Genomic DNA, 21,826 nt, shown 5'->3' with positions numbered 1-21,826 from the left:
TTCACACAGACATCTCGGATTAAAAGGCCCTATATTGTACTGTTTGTTCAAGTCTCAGCAGTCCTATAATAGCGTATTAATATTAACAGTGCAAACGTTAGGAACACAATGATGTCATCTACCCCTCCCAGCCCAAAGCCTGAGATGGATTGCAGTCAGGTGGGAAACATATACTGCATATTATGGTTATAACATCAACAAAAACTACATTTATTCATTCATTTTTTTACCGCTTTTCCTCACAAGGGTCGCAAGGGGGTGCTGTAGCCTATCCCAGCTGTCTTCAGGCGAGAGGCGGGGTACACCCTGGAGTGGTCACCAGCCAATCACAGGGCACATATAGATAAACAACCATTCACACTCACATTAATACAAATGGACAATTTGGAGTCGCCAATTAACCTAGCATGTTTTTGGAATGTGGAAGGAAACCGGAGTAAACCCACACATGCACCAGAAGAACATACAAACTCCACACAGAGATGGCAGAGGGTGGAATTGAACCCTGGTCTCCTAGCTGTGAGGTCTGCGCGCTAACCACTCGACCGCTGTGCCGCCCCAAAAACTACATTTACTATCATAATAATCATCATGATAATCATTATCTATTTGTATGTGTGTGTGTATATGTGTAAAAACGATTTTCTGGGAATTTGACTGGCACTGACCTTTAACCCCATCACACACTTTTACAATGAACTACAACAGAACTGACCTCACTGATGTTTTTTGTGGAGGAAAAAAGCCAAAGTTTTGGTGAAAGCACCCCCAGACAAATGGATGCTGTTATTACGGCCATAGTTCCCAATACTTTTGTTTCTATAGTATTGCTGGATACATTATACACACACGAGGAGGAAAGTCTGACAGTGTTTTTCCAGTTATTACTATTATTATTACTATGATTATTCTTATTCCCTCCACACCTGCTCTTCTTCTTCTCGTAAAAACCAACCAACACTTTCATTTTTTGCAGCCAGCTTAGTGCTCCGGAACGCCAAGCTAGTAGCTGACTAAGTATTTTCAAAGTAAACTGAAATTTGATTTTTTTTTTCATTTGTGGACGTGTCCTGCTTTGTGACTCAGCTTGTGTGCAAAGCAATGCCAACCCTATAAAAATAGTTTCATGTCAATGACTAACATTCTGCACACAACGAACACAACTGAAAAAGAAGATGAACAAAAAACAGGGAAGGGGAAGCCCGGAGTGAGATACTCCATAAGGGTCACCACTGCCGGTTATATAAAATATCAGAGAAGCGACATTATTAAATAACAGCGTGGGAACAATCGGGGCATTGTGAACATCCCGGTCACCATAAACGTCTTATTCTATTACATGTCTTGACCTTTAAAATGTGCCAGCTTATGTTCAACACTCACACACAAAGAGAGAAGACAATGACTTACAGTAATGGTACTTCAACAATCAGGTGCACCAGGTTGGACAAGAGCTCCTCAAGGAGGTCCTCACGGCCCGATTCTACAAGATAGGTAGGAGATGTTATAAAAGACACCTTGAAGCTTGAAGCTCCAAGTTGACCACAAAGGGGCTTGGATTACCTTGGACAACCACTCCCCTCCCAACCTGGCTTTCATTGAAGGCCAGAGAAGTTTTCATAGAAACACCACATAAAGTGAGTGACGGTCAACAAGCAACAACACAACAAGCAAGTTAACCTAGCAATTGTCCGCTTTCAGAGGTAGAATCAAAGCCATAAGAGAGGTGGGGGACATAGCCTGTGTGGAAGGGTATTCTGCATAACCGGATGGGACCGGATGGCACCTGACACTACCATGCTCTTGTGTTGGAAGCGATTGTCAATGTTTGACACCGACAGTATTGACCCAATCTTGTTTCCTGTCACACACACTCCCGAGACATACGCAGCCATGACACACTGGAAAGGCCCACTTTCACAAGGGTTGCGGGGGGTGCTGGAGCCTATCCCAGCTGTCTTCATGCGAGAGGCGGGGTACACCCTGGACTGGTCGCCAACCAATCACAGGGCACATATAGACAAACAACCATTCACACTCACATTCATACCTATGGACAATTTGGAGTCGCCAATTAACCTAGCATGTTTTTGGGATGTGGGAGGAAACCGGAGTACCCGGAGAAAACCCACGCATGCACGGGGAGGACATGGGGGAACATGCAAACTCCACACAGAGATGGCCGAGGGTGGAATTGAACCCTGGTCTCCTAGCTGTGAGGTCTTCACGCTAACCACTCGACCGCCGTGCAGACCCTCACTTTGGACATTATTATTCATTCATTCATTCATTGATTTTCTACCACTTTTCCTCACGAGGGTTACGGGGGGTGCTGGAGCCTATCCTAGCTGTCCTTTGGTGAGAGGCGGGGTACACCCTGGACTGGTCGCCAGCAATCACAGGGCACATATAGACAAACAACCATAAACGACATGATTAGAGTTACCTGTATATTCCTATTACCCACTACAGTAGATGTAATCAGATAAAAGAAGCCATTGAGGGGAGCAGAATGGATGATGATGATGATGATGATGATGATTATTATTATTATTATTGCGACCCTAGTGAGGAAAAAGCGGTAGAAAATGAATGAATGAATGAATGTTATTGTGCCTCCTTTGAGATAAATTATACCTGCAATAAAAGCGTGTTGTTCATGTCTGGTGCTTCGGTGGGGGTCTCACCGGACAATTACTGACCCCTGGAGTCCAATATAAAATACTACATTCACAAGTCACAAGTTAATAGCTGATGCTGTATTTGTAACGCTGCTGCTTTAGACATTTATGATTTAAACATTTATACACTTGAAAAAAATACAATATGCATGTTTTTGAGTAATAATAGCCTACAACAGCATCATTTATTGATTATTTTAAAACCATGATAGAGTGACACAGAGTGATGTCCGATGGTCAAAAGCAGGACTTTCCAATTTCCAAGCTTCCTTAAACACATCACAAGTAACAGAGTGACAAATAAAAGAGTAGGGGAGATAGCCTACATGTTGTTTTGTCAGGAAACCATCCAAGAACCTGACTGGCTATGACAAGGATTTTAGGCCATGGATCAAATACTTGGCTTTGGGTTTGACACAGTGGCTACAAGTCATTATTATTATGTCGGATTGTTTCCCAGTTTCCGTCCCCCTTTGACAACAACTTCCCTGTCTAAGACCACCTCTGTGTGAGAGAGTGAAAGAGGGAAAGGGAGCGCTCACCTCCACAGGAGCCTGGCGCCCTCTCCTGGTAGCTGAACTGCAAGTGCAGCTCCTCCTCGCTCATCTCCTGGATGAACACCTTGAGCAAGCAACGGATCATGAAGAGACCATTGTGGGCCTGCCAGATGAACAGCTGACTGTGGAGCAGAGGCGAAGCACATCGGTCAGAGTCAAAGGTCAACCTCTGCCATGTTGTTATTAACTCAACCAACTCACTCTTGGCATTCTGTGGAGATTTTCAGCTCTTTGGTTCTTCCCAGGAAGATTCTCACCAGAGCACCAAAGTTCCCTGTTCTGGGATTGTTTTCAACTGAAAAGAAGAGAAAAATAAGACAACTAGCCTGCGATATTGATCGATAACTCTTATAAAGAGAAGCAACATACTAAGGAGTTTGGCCAGTGGTAAAACAGCCTCTTCCAGCAACTTGGAGTCGGCACTGTTTAAAAGCAAAAAGATCAACCAAGATGTTATTTTTGTTTTTCCTGAGGGCACAAAAACAGATTATAAGTTTATTTGCCTACTGAGAAATTCAGCAGAGGCTATTATATGAGGTAGTATTGTCACAATCTGCATCGCTTCCTGTGTGACAGTTTAGTGTTTCACCTTGTCTGCCTTAGTTCCTGCTTTCATGCTCTTATTTTGTAGTTTTTCCTGTGTTGGTCTGTCCTGTTTTCAGTCAATTACTTTCTAATTTGATTATTGTATTTAGTTCAGCCGGGTGCGTCTTCAGTTGTTGGTACATTGTTCATTTCTACGTGTTGTATGTCAGTGCTGCATTCGCCTTTTGGAAATAAAGCTAAGCTTTTTACCTGCACCTACTAGTCCTCTCTGCATCCTGGGGTCGCAATGCAACACCGACATGCCGAACCGTGACAAGTATGGCATGTGCAGAGTAACAAATAGAATGTGATCCAATACAGGAGCAGCATAAAATGCTTTATAAAGTTATGTTTGACACCGAGATATTTATGTTATTATGTTATTGTGAGTGCTCAGAATTTTCTATTGGTGTACTGCACCTCATCTGCAAGATCACATATAGTAAGTTAGCTTTTTCACTCGTTCAAGTCATTTTGAAGAAGCTAAAGGATAACTACTCAGGTACACCCAGGGCAAATAACCCTGATGAATCATTACTTAGCTGGTGAAAAGTTCTGCAAACATCCTGTCTGAATGATTATAGCGGATCCTGGACAGGAATCACAAAAGCTAATCTGTTATACCTGTTGTGTGTTTCAAGAAAGCATCAGAAGAGTCAATTCCACACAGATAATTCAGAGAAAACATTACAGGCAATTTGATGACTTAATGCATGTCAATAAACCCACATAATACGATTAGAAATGCTTCTGAAATGCTAACTGTGTGTCATGTCGTGTACCTGCTTGTGGGACTTATAACGGTGAAGGAGATAAGCTGATTCCAAAAGGGATCATTCTCAGATATGGACTCCGTGCCCACCAAAGCCTTGAGGCTGGGATTGTCCGGCAGGTCACTGAGCTGGCTGGTGTTGGCCCCCATCTCCGTACTCAGCCGCACACCTCAATGCTTGTTTGCCGGGCATATGCCAACACCTGCGGGCGTAAGAGCACACAAAATATAACTGAAGTGCACGTATACATGTTGAAGAAACATCTTCATGTTTGAGAAAAGAGGTGCTGAAGTTATTGTTTTCAAGTAACGGGTAGTCTAATTAATTACTTCGTCTAACACTCATTTTAAACTTTGTTCTGACCTTAACACATCAGTATCACACATCAATATCCCCAACTTGCACCGTTTCTGCTTCTTCCACACCCACACAATACTTCCGCATTCTCCACCAATCACACCACGGTGCATCCATGGCATGGGAACTCCGAACATCAAAACACTAGCAGCTCATTCTATTATACATGGATATAGTAAGCTCTCAACGACACGTGCCAGATATTTAAATGATTTTCAAAAACGTTATGAGATACTCCTGTTCCCTGGTAACTCTTCTATATTTGTAAAGTTGTAATTCCGTTACTAATTCAATTAGTTTGGGGGATGTAGCTAGAAAAGTCATTTGTCCAACACTGTTGTCAACTGATGCCAAGTCCGCCATCCTTTAGCACGTCCAAGTAGTATGTCCTCTCGTGGCTGCCAGCATCACGTGGGATGGACGTGTAGGATGATGCGAGTTAAGAAAAACAAATATTTTCTAAACCAACAAGCTGCCAGTCTAACAAATACAATACCCTGCGTACATACATATATACATACATACCAGCGATATAAACGGCAATGTGTAATGTGTGTCACTTTATACAATACTGTAGTGTAGTATATAGCATTGCTATTTAAATACTACATGACGTCCGGATGGCTTATCCGGTGAATAAGGAAATTATGTCGCAAAGATTGTGACTGTCAACAAGCAGTAGCTGCAGTGTAATAATATAAATGTACATGTGTCTGAAAAGCTAAGTCAAATGATGAGTTGTTGCCATTACAGCTAACGTTAGCCGCTAGTTTCCCATCCGCTCAATGGCTAGCTTACCTGTCATATATGCTCCCTCGTCCCTCCTCTGTGGCTGTGGTCGTGCGTGGGACGGTGAAATAACCCCACTTGATTTAAAGCCAGTTAAATGTATATCCGTTTATTACTGAGTGTAACTTACAATTCCCAAAAAAGCTTCAATTTCAAAGGAATTGTCAGAGTGAAGTTTACTCTACATACTCCTAGCCTCCATGTTTTCCACGTCGCAGCCCCCTTGCGTGGTGACGTCATTAGGGGCGTTTTCTTGCGTCTGACGTAGCAGTATTACGGTACGGTCGTCTTATTTCTTAAGACATACGTAACAAGTTACAGTAAACAACACTATATGGTTACAAGAATCAGAGCTTTTACTGATAATACAGTTACTGATAATTCATTCACGCCATAATTTCTACACATTTAGCATATTTCACTTTCCTACATTTGTATTTTACATTTGTTGACTTCCTGTATGAAAGGAAATAGTTAAAATAATAACACAATAAACCTTCTGCAGTGTTAATGAAAGGAAATAAAATAATAATAAAATCTGAAAAATGATAATAGGTCCGTTGTGAAGATTGAGCTGAGCTAAAATAATAGAATAAAATGCCTTTATTGTCACTATTGTCACTATACACATGTACAATGAGATTGAGAGGAGCTCCTTTTGTGCAAACATGGAACAAAAACAAAAAAGGAAATATAAATTACAATATAGTTAAAATAGGTAAAAAATAATAAATACATAATTAGAGGTATGGTGATATTGGACATCTGTTTCACAGTAGATGGTTGTGAGGTGGTCTGGCTCTCAATTTACCAGTCCATCTATGTTAGAGTCACGGATACCACTCCACACAGACACGTCCAAGTGGAGAATCGAACCCAGGTCTTCCCATCTCCTGGCAAAAGAAATATTTCTATTTTATGACTTTCTGCTGTTTTTGTTGCGATTATTTTGAATGAGCTTTTCACCTCTTACCATTTCATATTTTTGCTACAGTCAGTCTGTCACGCCATCTCGTCAACTCATCATCCATTCTGCATGTCATTTGCGATATAATGCCATCCTTTACATAATTTTTCTTCTTTAAAGCCCATCCCATTTACAACGTGATGCATTTTCATTGTTCAAATCCTTTTAAATCGTTTATATATTTAGCTGTTTATAGTGCACTCATTCCTTGTCATTCAACATCACAATTATTTCCCGTAGTGTACCTGGCTTCCTTCCATTGCCTCTTCCCATACAGCCAAACACTCAAATCAGATTATCCACAGTAGGAAGAAAATAAAGTATGAATATAAAATAGTACATACATATAAAACAATGAACGTATATTTCATTTTTGATTAGAATAAGATTACAAAATGTGTGAGTTGTGTAAGTTCCACGATCATTGGGTCTTTTGTTTAAAGTTATACAAATTTCCTAAATGTTTCTTACATGCCAACGCCAATAAATACACCTTAAATATAAACTGTAAGTACATAATTTATTTCATCATGTTTGACTTAAAATTATTTTTTCTATTCAGCATGGTACATTTAATCATTGTTCCCAAGTTAAATATTTAACAATATTATGACAAAATTAAAACAAAATAAATGTTATCTGAAACGTTAGAAATTCCACTCCATGAAGACATTAATAATAATAATAATTTACAGTCTTATAGATGGAATGCAATTATAGAGAATGATCAATCTGTCTTCTTATCTGCCAGTAAAGTTGATCCATTGAGAGTCGCTTCTCCATTGTGCTCAAGCTGAAAGAAAGAATATAGAATTCATTATATAGAGTGAAAATAATAATAGTGAATCTGTTTTTCTGAAGATTGGCCCCAAAAACAATTTTGTAGGTGATTTATATTGGTTAACATGTATTGTAGGGGTATTTGGGTTACTCAAAACCCAAACTTAAGAGCACTAGCTCCATCCTATTCTAAAAACTCATCAACCAACCAACCTTGGAAGTCCCCTTGTACTTTTCGTTAACAAGTGGATCACCGGTCCCAGACTCTTGCACAGCTTTTTTGGTCCAGAATGTATTGATTAATGGGGAAATAAAGGGATAAAGAATGGGCTCCAGGAACCTCTTGTAGACCCACAACAGAACAGGGATGACAATACAGGGGATGCAAACCATGACTGCAACTGCAACAGACTGCCAGAGTGAAGAACCTACAAAACATATGTAGGATCATTAATTGTTCAGTTAAAGTTATTTGGTCCAATCACTCATTGTATTTCATTTAACACTATTGTATTTAAGATTGTGTACTATGTTAATATCGCATTTGTATGTTTACTGCGACGTATTGCTACTATTACAACTAGCTAGTTGCTAAGCTAGCAGTAGCTAATTCTCGCCTTAAACATCAGTTGAGGAGTTTTGATCATATGTAAAAACAATTTGTTAGTAATTACTTAACTTGCTTAACGTAGTAACAAGTCTTACCTTTCGGAAGATTGATCCACACAAATCCTTCACACTTGACAGCCTATATGTCATGCGGATGTTTGTGGTTATGAGCTCAGCGAAATAGTCAGAAACCAACGCGCATGCGCAGGTTATCACTGAAGCGGAAGTGGTCATGTGAAAGGAAGTGAAGACGGAAGTAATGACATGGCGGGGCGCCTTTCTTCAAAACACAACAACCTAATGGATTTCTGAATTATTATTATATTATCTGCTTTTTTATGAACGCGTAAAAACTCAAATAATCAATTTGTTGTGTCGAGATGGTGGAAAACAAGCTAGCTAGTGTCGAAACTAAAGCAGCGATAATTTAGCTTTATCCGCTAAAATAATTGAATTTAGAGCGGAACTGTTACTTTTGTTGTGTTTCTGGTATATATTTATTTCAGCACCACAATGCCTCTCTTGACGCAATCGCAGTCTGAGAATGAGCAATACGTGTTAGTGGCCAGTTTGGACAACGCTCGCAATCTGTCCAACATCTTGAAAGCCATCACTTTTAAAGACCACGCCATCTTCTCAGCCACCCCCAACGGCCTTAAGGTTACAGTGGAGGACTCCAAATGTCTTCAAGCCAATGCTTTCATTCAGGTATGTTTATTTTTATACTCAAAATCTTAGCATACATTATTGTTGAATGTGTTTGTGATAACACAACTCGCGTCTTTTCCATTGCAGGCTGACATCTTTCAGGAATTCACCATCAAGGAAGACATGGTTGGCTTTCAGATCAACCTCACTGTTCTGTTAGATTGCCTTAGTATCTTTGGAGGAGGCACAGTACCCGGTGGTGAGTAAATGTGTCTTTTTTATATTTGTTCTGGTTGTGCATCTTCTTCAGTGTGTGTTTATGGATGTCAAACAGGAGTGTCAACTGCCCTGCGGCTGTGCTACAGAGGCTACGGTTACCCTTTGACCTTATTCCTGGAGGAGGGCGGTGTAGTGACAGTTTGCAAGATCAACACACAAGAACCGGAGGAACCAATTGACTTTGAGTTCTGCAGCAGCAACGTGACAAACAAGGCAGAGCTCAGATTGCACTAATTGCATTATGGCGCATTATCTTTCTTCAATATATTAATTGTTCTTTACTTAAAGGTAATTCTGCTGTCCGAGAGTCTAAAGGAGGCCTTTTCTGAACTGGACATGACCAGCGAGGTGCTACAGATCACCATGTCCCCCAGCCAACCTTATTTTCGGTATATGAGTCGAAGGCTTTGAGCAGATTCCGAACTGTATTTCTTCTTTTACTAATCCAACCATTGTGCTTAATGATGCATTCTTCACTTCAGGCTCTCGACTTTTGGCAACTCTGGGAATGCTCATTATGATTATCCCAAAGATTCGGACATGATGGAGCTGTTCCACTGCACCCAGACGCAAACCAACAGGTGAGGGTGGATAGTAAACTAAAGTTGATAGCGTATCGCTTTAGACCAGGGGTCTCAAACTCAATTTACTTGGGGGTCACTGGAGCTAGGGTCTGGGTGAGACTGGGCCGCATCAGGTTTTCTAAAAAAAAAAAAAAAAAAACAGAAAAAAACGCTTTTATTAAAAACAAAAAAATGAAAAAATTTGCTTTGGTTCAAATTTTCTACAAGAAAAGTTCTGATAAAACATACCACTGTTCTCAAATATCTTAATTTTTATTTTTCTACACAAAATAAGATGAAAAATAAACAAATCAAGAATAAAGAAAATCAACGAATCAGTAATAAATAAATATAATAATAATAAAACTGCAAATAATAAAAACTTAACAACATACAGTTTGTGGGTAGACAAATAATTTTTTTCAGATTAAAATTAACAGTATTAACAGTTATTTAACTTTTAACATGAACATTAATCAAACGCAATAATGTTTTCTGGGTACATGATACCATACAGCATCCATATCAAACTTGCGCGGGCCATGCTAACATTAAACTTTCATATCAAGGCAGGGGTCTAAACTAGCGGCCCGCGGGCCGTGTGTTTGAGACCCCTGCTTTAGACAGTAAATTTGACACTCCATTTTACCAAAGTTGCTTCCAAGTCTGCTGTACAGGATGAAGTAATCACATGTACAAAACGTGCCTTAAACAGATACAAGATGGCTTTGCTGAAATCATCCACCAAAGCTCTGGCTTTGTCCTGCAAAGTGTCCGTGAGGACTGACAGCAGGGGCTTCCTGTCACTGCAGTACCTGGTTCGAAACGACGACGGGCAGATCTGCTTTGTGGAGTATTATTGCTGTCCTGATGAAGAGGTGGAAGAGGAGTGATCAGCTTCTACATCCGTCTTGCTTTGAATGAGCGGAAGAGTAAAATGCAAGGGTGCTGCGTTAACAGGGTCGGCGAAGTGGATTCTGGACTAAAACAGGTTCAAGCTATGTGAACTTGTGGGACACTTCCGGCGCGGTCACAATTATGAAGCACTTTTATGTTTTAGCATGGTTATTGCAGCGCTAACCCGACCGAGGAGGTTGTTTCATTGCTGAAAGTTGATGAGTGGCTACTTTCCATTCATTCATTCATTTTCACCAGAGGCGGGGTACACCCTGGACTGGTGGCCAGCCAATCACAGGGCACATATAGACAAACAACCATTCACACTCACATTCATACCTATGGACAATTTGGAGTGGCCAATTAACCTAGCATGTTTTTGGAATGTGGGAGGAAACCGGAGTACCCGGAGAAAACCCATGCATGCACGGGGAGAAAATGCAGACTCCACACAGAGATGGCCGAGGGTGGAATTGAACCCTGGTCTCCTAGCTGTGAGGTCTGCGCGCTAACCACTCGACCACCATGCAGCCCTGGCTACTTTCCAAAGATGCTCATTTTAATTTCATTCACAAAAATATTTTTTAGGTCAGGTCATATCTAAATGTGGATGCAAATGAAACAAAACTAAAACTCTGATCACTTTATTATGGCATACAGACAACTGAAATTAGAAAGCCATGGCTGTAGATGACCAAAATGTACCCCACTAGGCATACTTGAGTTGTTTGATTTTGTGCTGTTCATGATACTATACTAAACATATACTAGTACAGGAAGTGAAACTTAATGGCATTGATACATTGATATTAATAATCCAAATGAAACTGTTTTGTACACTGCTGGAACATTGTATTGAGAAAAAATAAAAAGTTACCATTTGGACGTGTAGTAACTTTAATGTGTTGTGTAAATCATCACATTATTTCGATAAACGTATTCATCTCCTTTCTGGCAGTCTTTTCTTTCACCTGCACGACTTCTGCATCCGCTTCCTTTTGAACAATTTGTTGTTCTTCTTCTTCACCTCTTCGGGCTCCGGTGGCTCCGTTTCAATGTGAAGGGGTTTGTCCTCGGCCGGTGTGTCGAAGACGTTCTCGGTGACGTCTGTAATGAGGTCCGGCTTTGCTTGGGTCTTGCTCATTTTGTGCATCTCCTTCACCATCTGCCTCTCGCGCACCCTGGCCGCTGCTGCCAGGCGGCTCTCTCGCCGATGCTGTCGAGTCAAGAAGGTGATTTAGCATGGTTGATAAGAAAGGAAAGAAAAATTGTTTGATGCAGCAGCTACTTAAGGAAGTACAGTGCAGCAGTTTGACAAATCCAACATACATTTTGTGAACATGGGCCACTAAGCAGCTGGACTAGCCAACGACTTTCCAACGTGTCCTAATTGCGTTTATTTTGTGTAAGTAAAAGCAATAGCCTAATAGCCGTTTCCACATTTGGTTACCGATGCTGGTTATTGTGTGGAGCAAGTCCACAACTCAATACAAAGGACCGAAACATGAGCATAAAAGGTCCCCTTTAATGGATGTCTACACTGGCCAGTAGGTGTCCCCAGTACACATTCACTTCTGATGGCTGCCAACAATTACTACATCTCTCAACAGGCACAATAATTATCATCATCCTAACAACAACTTGGAGTACTGTCATGGCGTTTCCTAATGTACAGTAAACCTCGGATATATCGGATTCAATTGTTCCCACTGGTTTTGTCCGATATAAGCGAAATCCGTTATATGCGTATACCGGAAAATGTCCGTTTTACGCATATATCGGATTTATATCCGGTATATACGTAAATCGGATTTTATCCGTTATAAAAAGGCACTTCCTTGACTATGTTTCCAATGTACCTGGACGTGCAGGCAACGCTGCAAACGACGTCGTATAGCGGCCTGTCACGATTCGGCGCGCCACGATGCGGCCATCCGATATATGCGAGGGAAATTTAATGGAAATGCATTGGAACGGGACTGGAGATTTTGTCTGAAATAGGCGAAATCCGTTTAAAAATCTGATATATGCAATGAATTTTTATTGGAAATGCATTACAGAAAAATTGGTTCTTTTTTATCTGTCCGTTGTGAGCGAATTTCCGATATATCCGAGTCCGATATATCCGAGGTTTACTGTAGTGATGTTTGCTAAATACAAGGATGAAGAGTCTTGAACCAGTCATGATGTGCTATATATGTCACTATATTGACACTTACTATGGTAGCCATTATGTCATTGGATGGTCATATCACCTCGTACTTTGGTACGTGACAAAAAAAATTACTATTTTAGGAAAGCAGGAAGTGAACAAATGTAACAGTTACTGATTGTAAAAGTACCATATGGAGGGGTAGGATTTAATAAGCTTTGCTTCTTCCTACTCCTTTTGGACATGTGGAACTGTGAACTGATTATGTGATGCATTCAATTGTAACCTGATGCATGTTCAAATGAAATTAAACCATTACCATAATGTGAGTATAAAGGTGACTATGGGGGTGTTTCAATGCTCTAATGAGCTTTAATATTACAAATCACATGTACAAGGTTGTAAACATGTCTTTTTATGCTGTAACTCTGAATATATTTGATGTATAAATAAATAACCAATACACGAGGAACAACTATGGTTGAGTATCTAATATACACGTGTTAAGTGACACACAAAAAGAAGTGTTACCATATTGGGAGACTTGAAGTCTGCATTCTCAAAAAGCGTGGGCCCGCCGAAGCTCCCCTGAAAGATCTTGATGAGGTTGAGGACAAAGCGAGGTCCAATTTCCACAAGCGAGGCGTCCTCCTCGATAATCTGAAAGCAAACAAAAAGAAGCAATCAGTTTGAATGTGTCACACCTGATGTATGATAGCGGAAGGGAAACAAGATACCTGGTAGTTTCTGAACCAAATCCTGTTGTCGGCAATGGTGAAGGTGAAGACGTGGTCCACAAATGGCTGACTTTTTGGGTGATAGCGTGGTGTGGAAAAGGTCTGCAATTAAAAAAAATAAAAAAAGACATTTGACTGTATTGTTTGGCCTTGGCAGAGATCTCCTTGTTCTACTGAGTGTTCTTGTTAAGAAGATGCACCCACCTGAATGAAAAGCTCCTTCAGCAAAGCATAGTGGGGCTCCTTATCAAATTTCTGCAGGAAGACGGCATCAACACCGTTACTATGGCAACCATCTGTGTCCAACCCAACTTTTACTAGCTTTACTCACCGGATCAAATGACAGCAGCGGCCTGGATCCTTTCAGGCAGTTTCCTGTCATCTTGAGCTCAGCCAGTGTGTGTACTAGGGTGAGGTTTAAATTAGATCAGGCTGCATTTTAACACCAGTTTGGAGTATATGGAAGTACTTTGGGAAGTAACTTACTGTTCTGAACTAGGAATTTTGCAGAGGGTCCACGAGGACAGTTTGAAATCCTGCAAGGCAAGAGCATTATTCAGTTTTAACAAAGTGTTATGATGCAAATGGGTCAAATATGACAATTACATAATGGGTACTCAACCACATATAGAGGTCCTGTTTCTTTTTGGCTTCAAAAAACAGGCTCTTGTTGCAGTTTTTTATCTCGCACACCTATGGGAAAAATATTAAAACATTAATACAAATAAAATAATAATAATTTGCAATATATTGTGCTTAAAAAGTAACACTCACTTCATTAATCACAAACAGCTTGTCCTTTCTGTCCATTTTTGTATCTAATGGATGCATAATATAACTCTATTAGACCCATTGAAATACAATTTAGGAGATTCAACGAAGTACACAACACTGACCGGCTTTTGAATGTGGCATCATGCTCCTTAGGTCTTGCATCAAATGTCTTGTTCTAAAGTCGGTGCCTCTGGAAGAGAAAATAAGTACCCTTTCCTTGTTGGTCCACTTGCCCTGGATATAATTAAACCAAGAACAGAGACCATACATATCAATCTGTGCGATATTAATGTCAAAGTGCTTGTTAATGGATTGGAATGGTAGGGCTAAAATACACTTAGCTCCATGCTACCAAGCTAGCTCCCGCCATTGCTAATAACCAGCTCGAGCACGTACCATAGAAACCGGTGCTGGAATTGTGATTACATTCTTCATTTCTTCTGTGTTTTCCCTTAATGGGTCACCCCCATCTGCGATTATTTTCACTTGTTTTGCCTTTTTTCCACCGGCATGCTGTCCTCCACGTTTCCGCTTGGGAGCCGACATGTTTGTTTTACAACTACACACTCAGGAACACAATTCTCGCGTGGTTTGAAGCGAGTTCCGCCCATGAGCGAGAAGAAGAGAGAATGAGGGACCCCTAATGGCGCGGAGGTGACACTGAAGACTGAAACGTGACTAAATTACTATTTAAAATATACGAACTGTTGTCGTCGATAAATAATATGGATGTAAGAATATACATTGTATCCTCTTAGAACGGGAAGTTTGACTGTATACGTTGGCATATCATGACTGAGTTATATTTAGAAAAAAAATATCTAAAATGTGACATTTCAGAGGATTATATGTGGGTTTGAGGCCCAAGTGTTCGTAATTTAACAGATGGTGAAGAAGATTACTCAGAAATACAGCACGCTCAGAATAAAGTACTAAAATATTCCGTTATAAACATACTGTACATTTGTTGTTGTTTTCGCACTACACTCTAGGGGGCAGCAACGATTTGCCATGATGTGAAATTGCAAGCCGAGAAAGATGAATTATCGCGAGAGTTCACTACACATCGCATGTACAAGACCACAACGCAGTGGTCACACTAAAACCTGCTTGCGTTTAGCCATTAGATGATGAATTGAAGCATTTTAATACAATGTCTACGTTTTGCTATGCGGGTCCCCAAAATGAAAACCCCACTCACTATTTAAGGGTTGTTGTTTGTGTAAGTTAGCCCCCATTGTGCTCGGGTAGCATGTTATTGTTAGCTAAAAGCTAACGACCGTTTCGCCGGTAGATACACTTTACATGTACTTTTCCAATATATATATATAAACAAACATGAAATGCCATTACGACGTCTTGGGAGTGAAACGGGAAGCAGATGATGACGATTTGAAGAAAGCTTACCGTAAACTGGCACTGAAATGGCATCCAGGTGAGTGGTGGTAGAAGCTTCCAGAACCTTTCTCATGGTTAAAATTTAATACTTAATACTTGTGATGTTTCCAGACAAGAACCTGGATAAAGCCGAGGAAGCAGCCGAACGTTTCAAGCTCATTCAGGCAGCCTATGAGGTCCTAAGTGACCCCCAAGAGAGAGCATGGTGAGTGCATTCATGCCACCCGTGTACACTAATCACACGTGGGTGATAATGTGGACATTCCTCCATGTTGTTTTATCAGGTATGACAATCACAGGGATGCTCTGTTGAAAGGTGGACTGAGCGGAGACTATGAAGATGACAGCATCGACCTGGTCCAGTTCTTCACTGTCACCTGTTATTCTGGTTACGGGGATGACGACAAGGTCAGCCATTTTAACTTTAAAAGTCTGGTTATGAAAACTACCAGTTCTGCATCTCATGGGACGTCCCATGTGATTTCTCCTATGTAGGGCTTCTACACAGTCTACAGGAATCTCTTTGAGTCTATTGTGAAAGAGGAGATGGAGCACAGAAGAGCGGATGATGAGGATGATGACGAGGAGTTTCCACCCTTTGGGGATTCTCAGAGCGACTATGACACAGTAAGTGAGCCACAAGCTAACTGGATCCCACCGGGGATCACGTTTCAATTGTACGGTTCTAGAGGTCTCAACAAGGACCGGAAACATGGCATCTCCACCTCTCTGTTATGATGGAAGCATAGTGTAGGGCAGGGGGGTTAAAGTCCTGCCATGGAGGGCCGAGACACTCCAGGTCAGGGGTCTCAAACACGCGGCCCTTGGGCCAAATGTGGTCCGCAGGACACTAGTTTGAGGCCCCCGCCTTGATATGAAAGTTTAATGTTAGTGCAGCCCGCGCAAGTTTGATATGGATGCTGTATGGTATCATGTACCCAGAAAAAATTATTACATTTGATTAATGTTCATGTTAAAGGTTAAATAACTGTTAATAGTTATCCTCCCTATCCGTGTGGAAGTGGTATTTTTTTTGGCTATTTAAGTTTAAAGGAAATAACTTGGAGGCTACCGTTTAGGTGGCTAGCTCTCTAGTTTGCGAGTTAGCATGTGTCTCAAGACCCTGCAGTTGCGCAATATGTTGTAAATAAAAAGAGTATAAATGTGACAATAGTCGTGTTTTGTTATGTCTATAGGGCTTTAATAATGCTTTAATTATAATCTGAAAAAAATAATTTGTCTACCCACCAACTATATGTGGTTTCTTAAGTTTTTATTATTTGCCGTTTTATTATTATTAATATATTTATTTATTACTGATTGATTGATTTTCTTTATTCTTGATTTGTTTATTTTTTTTTCATCTTATTTTGTGTAGAAAAATAAAAATTAAGATATTTGAGAACAGTGGAATCAGAGCTTTTCTTGTAGAAAATCGGAACCAAAGCAAAATTTATTCATTTTTCTGTTTTTAATAAATGCGTTTTTTTTTTTAAACCTGATGCGGCCCAGTCTCACCCAGACCCTTGCTCCAGTGGCCCCCAAGTAAATTGAGTTTGAGACCCCTGCTCCAGGTTTTCTTTCCAGCGGGTGATTTGAATGGTTAAACCCTCCTTTGGTTTGAGGGTATCCATAGAGTCTGATGTTATATTCCGATGTCACAGGTGGTGCACGCCTTTTACGGCTACTGGCAGAGCTTCTGCACACGCAAAAATTTTGCCTGGAAGGAGGAATACGACACCAGGCAGGGGTCCAACCGCTGGGAGAAGAGAGCCATGGAGAAAGAGAACAAGAAGACCAGAGACAAGGCTCGGAAGGAGCGCAACGAGCTGGTGCGCCAGCTGGTGGCCTTTGTGCGCAAGCGTGACCGTCGAGTGCAGGCGCACCGCAAGGAGACGGAGGAGCGCAATGCACAGAAGAGCAAGAAGGTGGAGGAGATGAGGCGCAAGCAGAGGCTCAGTCAGGCTAAGTGAGTGGTGGAAAATTGCCGGAACATTTGACGTGGTAAATATTATTTGGCTGTCTGTGTCCAAAGGCTGGCGGAGGGGTACAAGGAGCAGAGCTGGGCGGCCATGTCGGAATTGGAGAAGGAGCTGCAGCAGATGGAGGCTCAGTACGGGGAAGAGTTCGGAGACGTGTCTGAGAGCGAGGGTGACGAGCCGGAGACTTTGGAGGAAGGACCGCGTGAGTCGGCTGTTTGCATTCTTTATGCCTACATGTCTTGTTCTGTCTTTTCTGAGGACATACCTGATCCAACTCCAGATGGAGAGCAACCAAATGCAGACGTGGACTATTACCTTGATCTCTACTGTCCGGCCTGTGACAAATCCTTCAAATCGGACAAAGCGTGAGTGATTATATTTGATTTTTGGTATTTTCCCAACATACTCATGTTCCAACAAATGGCTTTAATTAGCTGACTGTCACATGATCATTTCTGATGTGCCAGCCTCGCTAGTGTCAACTTATGTATTCTGATTTCCCACACATTATCAGACCTGCCAACATGTACACATTTTTGGGAAAATCCGGATACACTGTGCAGTATTTTTAGCAATGCTATGCAGTTCTCATATTTGCCAGCAGATGTCTCTGTTTGACAGCAAAAAAAAATACAATAATGTCAACATCTAACCCAGGGGTCTCAAACTCAATTTACTTGGGGGCCACTGGAGCTCGGGTCTGGGTAAGACTGGGGCGCATCAGGTTTTAAAAAAAAAACAAAAAACGCATTTATTAAATTTTTTTTTTTTTTAAACTTCGCTTTGGTTCCAATTTTATACAAGAAAAGCTCTAAAACATTCCACTGTTCTCAAATATCTTACTTTTTATTTTTCTACACAAAATAAGATGAAAAATAAACAAATCAAGAATAAAGAAAATCAATCAATCAGTAATAAATAAATATAATAATAATAATAAAACGGCAAATAATAAAAACTTAAGAAACCACATATAGTTGGTGGGTAGAAAAATTATTTTTTTCAGATTAAAATGAACAAAGCATTATTAGAGCCCTGTAGACATGACAAAACACGACTATAGTCACATTTATACTTTTTTTATTTACAACATATTGCGCAACTGCAGGGTCTTGAGACACATGCTAACTCGCAAACTAGAGAGCTAGCGACCTTAACGGTAGCCTTCAAGTTATATCCTTTAAACTTAAATAGCCAAAAACTTACCACTTCCACACGGATAAGGAGGATAACTATTAACAGTTATTTAACCTTTAACATGAACATTAATCAAACGTAATAATTTTTTCTGGGTACATGATATCATACAGCATCCATATCAAACATTAAACTTTCATATCAAGGCGGAGGCCTCAAACTAGTGTCCTGCGGGCCACATTTTTGCCCGCGGGCCGCGTGTTTGAGACCCCTGATCTAACCTATTTATTCACAATTGTTTCTTTTCAGTATGAAAAACCACGAGAAATCCAAAAAACACAAAGAGATGGTTGCTTTGCTGCGGCAACAGTTGGAAGAAGACGACTCACTCGCAATGACCCTGGATGAGCAAGATGGCATTGAGGAGGAGGAGGAGGAGGAAGATGAGGAGGAGGAGGACAAACCAAGACAAAAGTAAGTCCTTGTGAGAAAGATTTGCGTGAGACCTTGTGCTTCCCTCGCCAGAATCTGTCTTGTTTCACCACACAGGCTGTCAAAAAGGCAGAAGAAGAAGAAGAGGCAGCAGAAAGCCGCAAGTGTAAGTGATGCTCAAGTGAAGTCGCCTAAGCTTGGCTCGTACTGTGTGACATGCGTCTCTTCTCTTAAGCAGAGCGCTCCAGTTGGGGAGGAAGTGGAAGTGGAAAAGGAGGATCCGACGCCAACAGCAAGTGCTGAAGATCCTCCTGAAGAGACTCCTGAGATCTCGCCCAGCTCAGCAGTGGCCGAGGAACCAGAGCATCTTCACCCCCCAACTGAAGCCAAGAGGTCATCGATTGCTTTTTTTCTGCATTGATAGTATTTTCTTTTGTGTTGTAACATTTCCTTTCGCTCTACCTGTCCAGCTCTGCCAAGACCCAGCCAAAGCAGGCAGGAAAAGACACACCAAAGAACATCAAATCATCACATCCAGGAGAACAGTTTCCTGAGGTTGGTACAAGAGTGCACCTGAAATGATCTCAGCGCCATATTCCTTTGGATTCATGGGAAATTGAAAGAACCACAATTGCCTAACTTTGCCTTTTTAGAGTCCGAAAAGACTCAGAACAATGACCAGCTGTTCAACCTTTGCCTTCCATGCAGATGAAGGGCAGAGGTTGGATTCCGAGTAAATACACGGCCTATATTGCTGATACTGACACTTCTTACTTACTCTCTACATTATTATTTGACATGATTACATTTTACGTCATCGTTAAAGCCCCGGGGTCAGAGCATGTGACGAAAGTGGCGGCTTATAGTCCGGAATTAACAGTAAATTCAAACAATGTCAGAAAGTCTAACGGCATCAATAAAATTATTTTAGCACATACGATTTCTGCAAAATAACTCAACATGAGCAAAAACGTAAAATTTGTAAAATAATTCATCGTGCCTATGTAAGCAATGCAACAATGTCAATAATATTTGGATCAATTAGACCACACCGATGTCCATCGGCGTTCCCGAGCCCGGATAAATGACATTTTCTTTGTATGTTCATATACTGTATATTTTTGGCTCATGATACATTCTATTATAACGTACACACCTCGCCAATCTGGTGCCACATTTTGGCCCTGTTAAGTGGCTTATAACTGAAATATTAATATAAGATATGCCAGGGGTGGGCAAACTTTTTGACTCGCGGGCCGCATTGATTTAACAAAATTGACAGGGGGCCAGACTATATATTTTACACATAACAGTCCACCTGGTATTATTGTTATTATCTGTAAAAGTGTCATGCAATCTGCTATTATTATTTATAATTGTATATTTGTATTGAAATATTTTATATTTTATATTATCTATATAATTTATATTATATATATATTATTTTAAAATATATTATATATATTATTATTATTGTTATTATTATTATGTGCTTGTGTCCCTTTTTTCAGGAGCACTTTGTAAACAACAGACCACATCAAATAACGAAATTGATAAAAACCATCAAAAGGTTGGCTCAAGCCATGATGCCAGGTTGCATGTTGAGTTTAAATGAAATACTTTGGAAAGATCGGGCAGGCCGTATTCAAACACTTGGCGGGCCGGATGTGGCCCCCGGGCCGGATGTGGCCCCCGGGCCGGATGTGGCCCCCGGGCCGGATGTGGCCCCCGGGCCGGATGTGGCCCCCGGGCCGTAGTTTGCCCACCCCTGAGATATGCCTTTATTCGTCCCTCAGTGGGGAAATTTGTAATATTTGTAAATATAATAATACATTTTATTTGTGGGCTGCACGGCGGTCGAGTGGTTAGCGTGCAGACCTCACAGCTCGGAGACCAGGGTTCAATTCCATCCTCGATATCTCTGTGTGGAGTTTGCATGTTCTCCCCGTGCATGCGTGGGTTTTCTCCGGGTACTCCGGTTTCCTCCCAAATTCCAAAAACATGCTAGGTTAATTGGCCACTCCAAATTGTCCATAGCTATAAATGTGAGTGTGAATGGTTGTTTGTCTATATGTGCCCTGTGATTGGCTGGCCAGTAAACGATGCATTAAAATACAATATCCAATCATTCATTCAGAGCTAAAACAAGGCTAAAAGGTGGTGTGCAGCAGTCCCGTATAAAAAGTTAGACATTAAAAAACGGATTTGAACACGTGGGTTTTGAGTTGTTTTTTGAAGGTAGGGAGGTTGGGGCAAGCACGGGTGGGGGCAGCGATGGAGAAGGCTGTGTCTGGAAAATGGAATGATTCCATCTTCACGCGTGCTAAAATGTTCATATTGTTCTTCCCACATCCAGAAGGCAATAAACCTCCGCTGTGTGACCTGTAATGGAGACTTCCCTACGAGAAACAAGCTCTTTGACCATCTGAAGTCCAGCGGCCATGCCTCCGCTCTCTCCTCAAACGCCACCCCAGTCTCGGCCAGCAGGAGCAGAAAGGACAAACGCAAGAACAGATGACGCAGTTTGAACTTTTGACTCCAGTTTGATGCAAACTTGCTTTTCCCATGACTACTAGGCTGGTGATCCCATTTGAGTCCTAACGCAATGGCGCCCCCATCCCCTTGGCTAGGACATACATGATCATTAAAACATGGAATGTTTTCAGAGTGTGACAGTATGAATCCTATTTTCCCCCCTCCCCCTTTTTCATTCATTCATTTTCTACCGC

At 41.1% G+C, this 21,826-nt stretch overlaps 5 protein-coding genes across 7 annotated transcripts in view; 2 read left to right on the top strand and 3 right to left on the bottom strand.

Annotated features, from left to right (window-relative positions):
- dym (dymeclin) overlaps positions 1-5,996 on the bottom strand; it is a 60,491-nt gene extending 54,495 nt beyond the window's left edge. Inside the window, exons 1-6 of one of the 2 annotated variants that reach the window (XM_058051600.1) lie at positions 5,752-5,996; positions 4,606-4,798; positions 3,608-3,660; positions 3,440-3,533; positions 3,224-3,360; positions 1,411-1,483 (exon numbers count right to left, since the gene is read on the bottom strand). In XM_058051600.1, coding sequence (XP_057907583.1) covers positions 1,411-1,483; positions 3,224-3,360; positions 3,440-3,533; positions 3,608-3,660; positions 4,606-4,745 — 497 coding nt within the window. In that variant the 5' untranslated portion in view covers positions 4,746-4,798; positions 5,752-5,996. Of the gene's footprint in view, positions 1-1,410; positions 1,484-3,223; positions 3,361-3,439; positions 3,534-3,607; positions 3,664-4,605; positions 4,799-5,751 lie in introns of those variants that run through there. The other variant, XM_058051609.1, reaches the window with a different exon arrangement.
- Positions 5,997-7,210: 1,214 nt separating this feature from the next.
- LOC131106068 (UPF0729 protein C18orf32 homolog) lies at positions 7,211-8,352 on the bottom strand. Its single transcript, XM_058054797.1, has 3 exons — positions 8,195-8,352; positions 7,703-7,917; positions 7,211-7,502 (listed from the first exon to the last, which is right to left on the bottom strand). The coding sequence occupies exons 2-3, from the start codon at positions 7,880-7,882 to the stop codon at positions 7,437-7,439; spliced, it is 246 nt and encodes an 81-aa protein (XP_057910780.1). The 5' UTR covers positions 7,883-7,917; positions 8,195-8,352; the 3' UTR covers positions 7,211-7,436.
- rad1 (RAD1 homolog (S. pombe)) lies at positions 8,331-11,619 on the top strand. The gene is made up of 6 exons (XM_058054784.1): positions 8,331-8,806; positions 8,894-9,005; positions 9,081-9,238; positions 9,314-9,414; positions 9,508-9,606; positions 10,304-11,619. The coding sequence occupies exons 1-6, from the start codon at positions 8,612-8,614 to the stop codon at positions 10,479-10,481; spliced, it is 843 nt and encodes a 280-aa protein (XP_057910767.1). The 5' UTR covers positions 8,331-8,611; the 3' UTR covers positions 10,482-11,619.
- Positions 11,114-14,762, bottom strand: bxdc2 (brix domain containing 2). The gene is made up of 10 exons (XM_058054770.1): positions 14,545-14,762; positions 14,271-14,382; positions 14,149-14,192; positions 13,997-14,067; positions 13,861-13,910; positions 13,706-13,779; positions 13,579-13,629; positions 13,375-13,476; positions 13,169-13,297; positions 11,114-11,701 (listed from the first exon to the last, which is right to left on the bottom strand). Exons 1-10 carry the CDS (start codon positions 14,692-14,694, stop codon positions 11,453-11,455), a joined length of 1,032 nt encoding a protein of 343 aa, XP_057910753.1. The 5' UTR covers positions 14,695-14,762; the 3' UTR covers positions 11,114-11,452.
- Positions 14,763-15,153: 391 nt separating this feature from the next.
- dnajc21 (DnaJ heat shock protein family (Hsp40) member C21) lies at positions 15,154-21,774 on the top strand. 2 transcript variants are annotated; one of them, XM_058054731.1, is made up of 12 exons: positions 15,164-15,583; positions 15,658-15,751; positions 15,831-15,954; positions 16,042-16,173; positions 17,211-17,515; positions 17,582-17,730; positions 17,809-17,893; positions 18,975-19,139; positions 19,215-19,263; positions 19,336-19,490; positions 19,568-19,652; positions 21,454-21,772. In XM_058054731.1, the coding sequence occupies exons 1-12, from the start codon at positions 15,487-15,489 to the stop codon at positions 21,613-21,615; spliced, it is 1,602 nt and encodes a 533-aa protein (XP_057910714.1). In that variant the 5' UTR covers positions 15,164-15,486; the 3' UTR covers positions 21,616-21,772. The 2 variants fall into 2 exon arrangements, with proteins under 2 accessions (XP_057910703.1, XP_057910714.1); XM_058054720.1 differs by having other exon boundaries at positions 15,154-15,583; positions 17,582-17,893; positions 21,454-21,774.
- Positions 21,775-21,826: the final 52 nt, after the last annotated feature.

Source organism: Doryrhamphus excisus, chromosome 2 (assembly GCF_030265055.1).
Source record: "Doryrhamphus excisus isolate RoL2022-K1 chromosome 2, RoL_Dexc_1.0, whole genome shotgun sequence".
NCBI lineage: Eukaryota > Metazoa > Chordata > Actinopteri > Syngnathiformes > Syngnathidae > Doryrhamphus > Doryrhamphus excisus.
The sequence above is the reverse complement of the archived record's forward strand: the minus strand, read 5'-3'. Positions and strand labels throughout refer to the sequence as shown.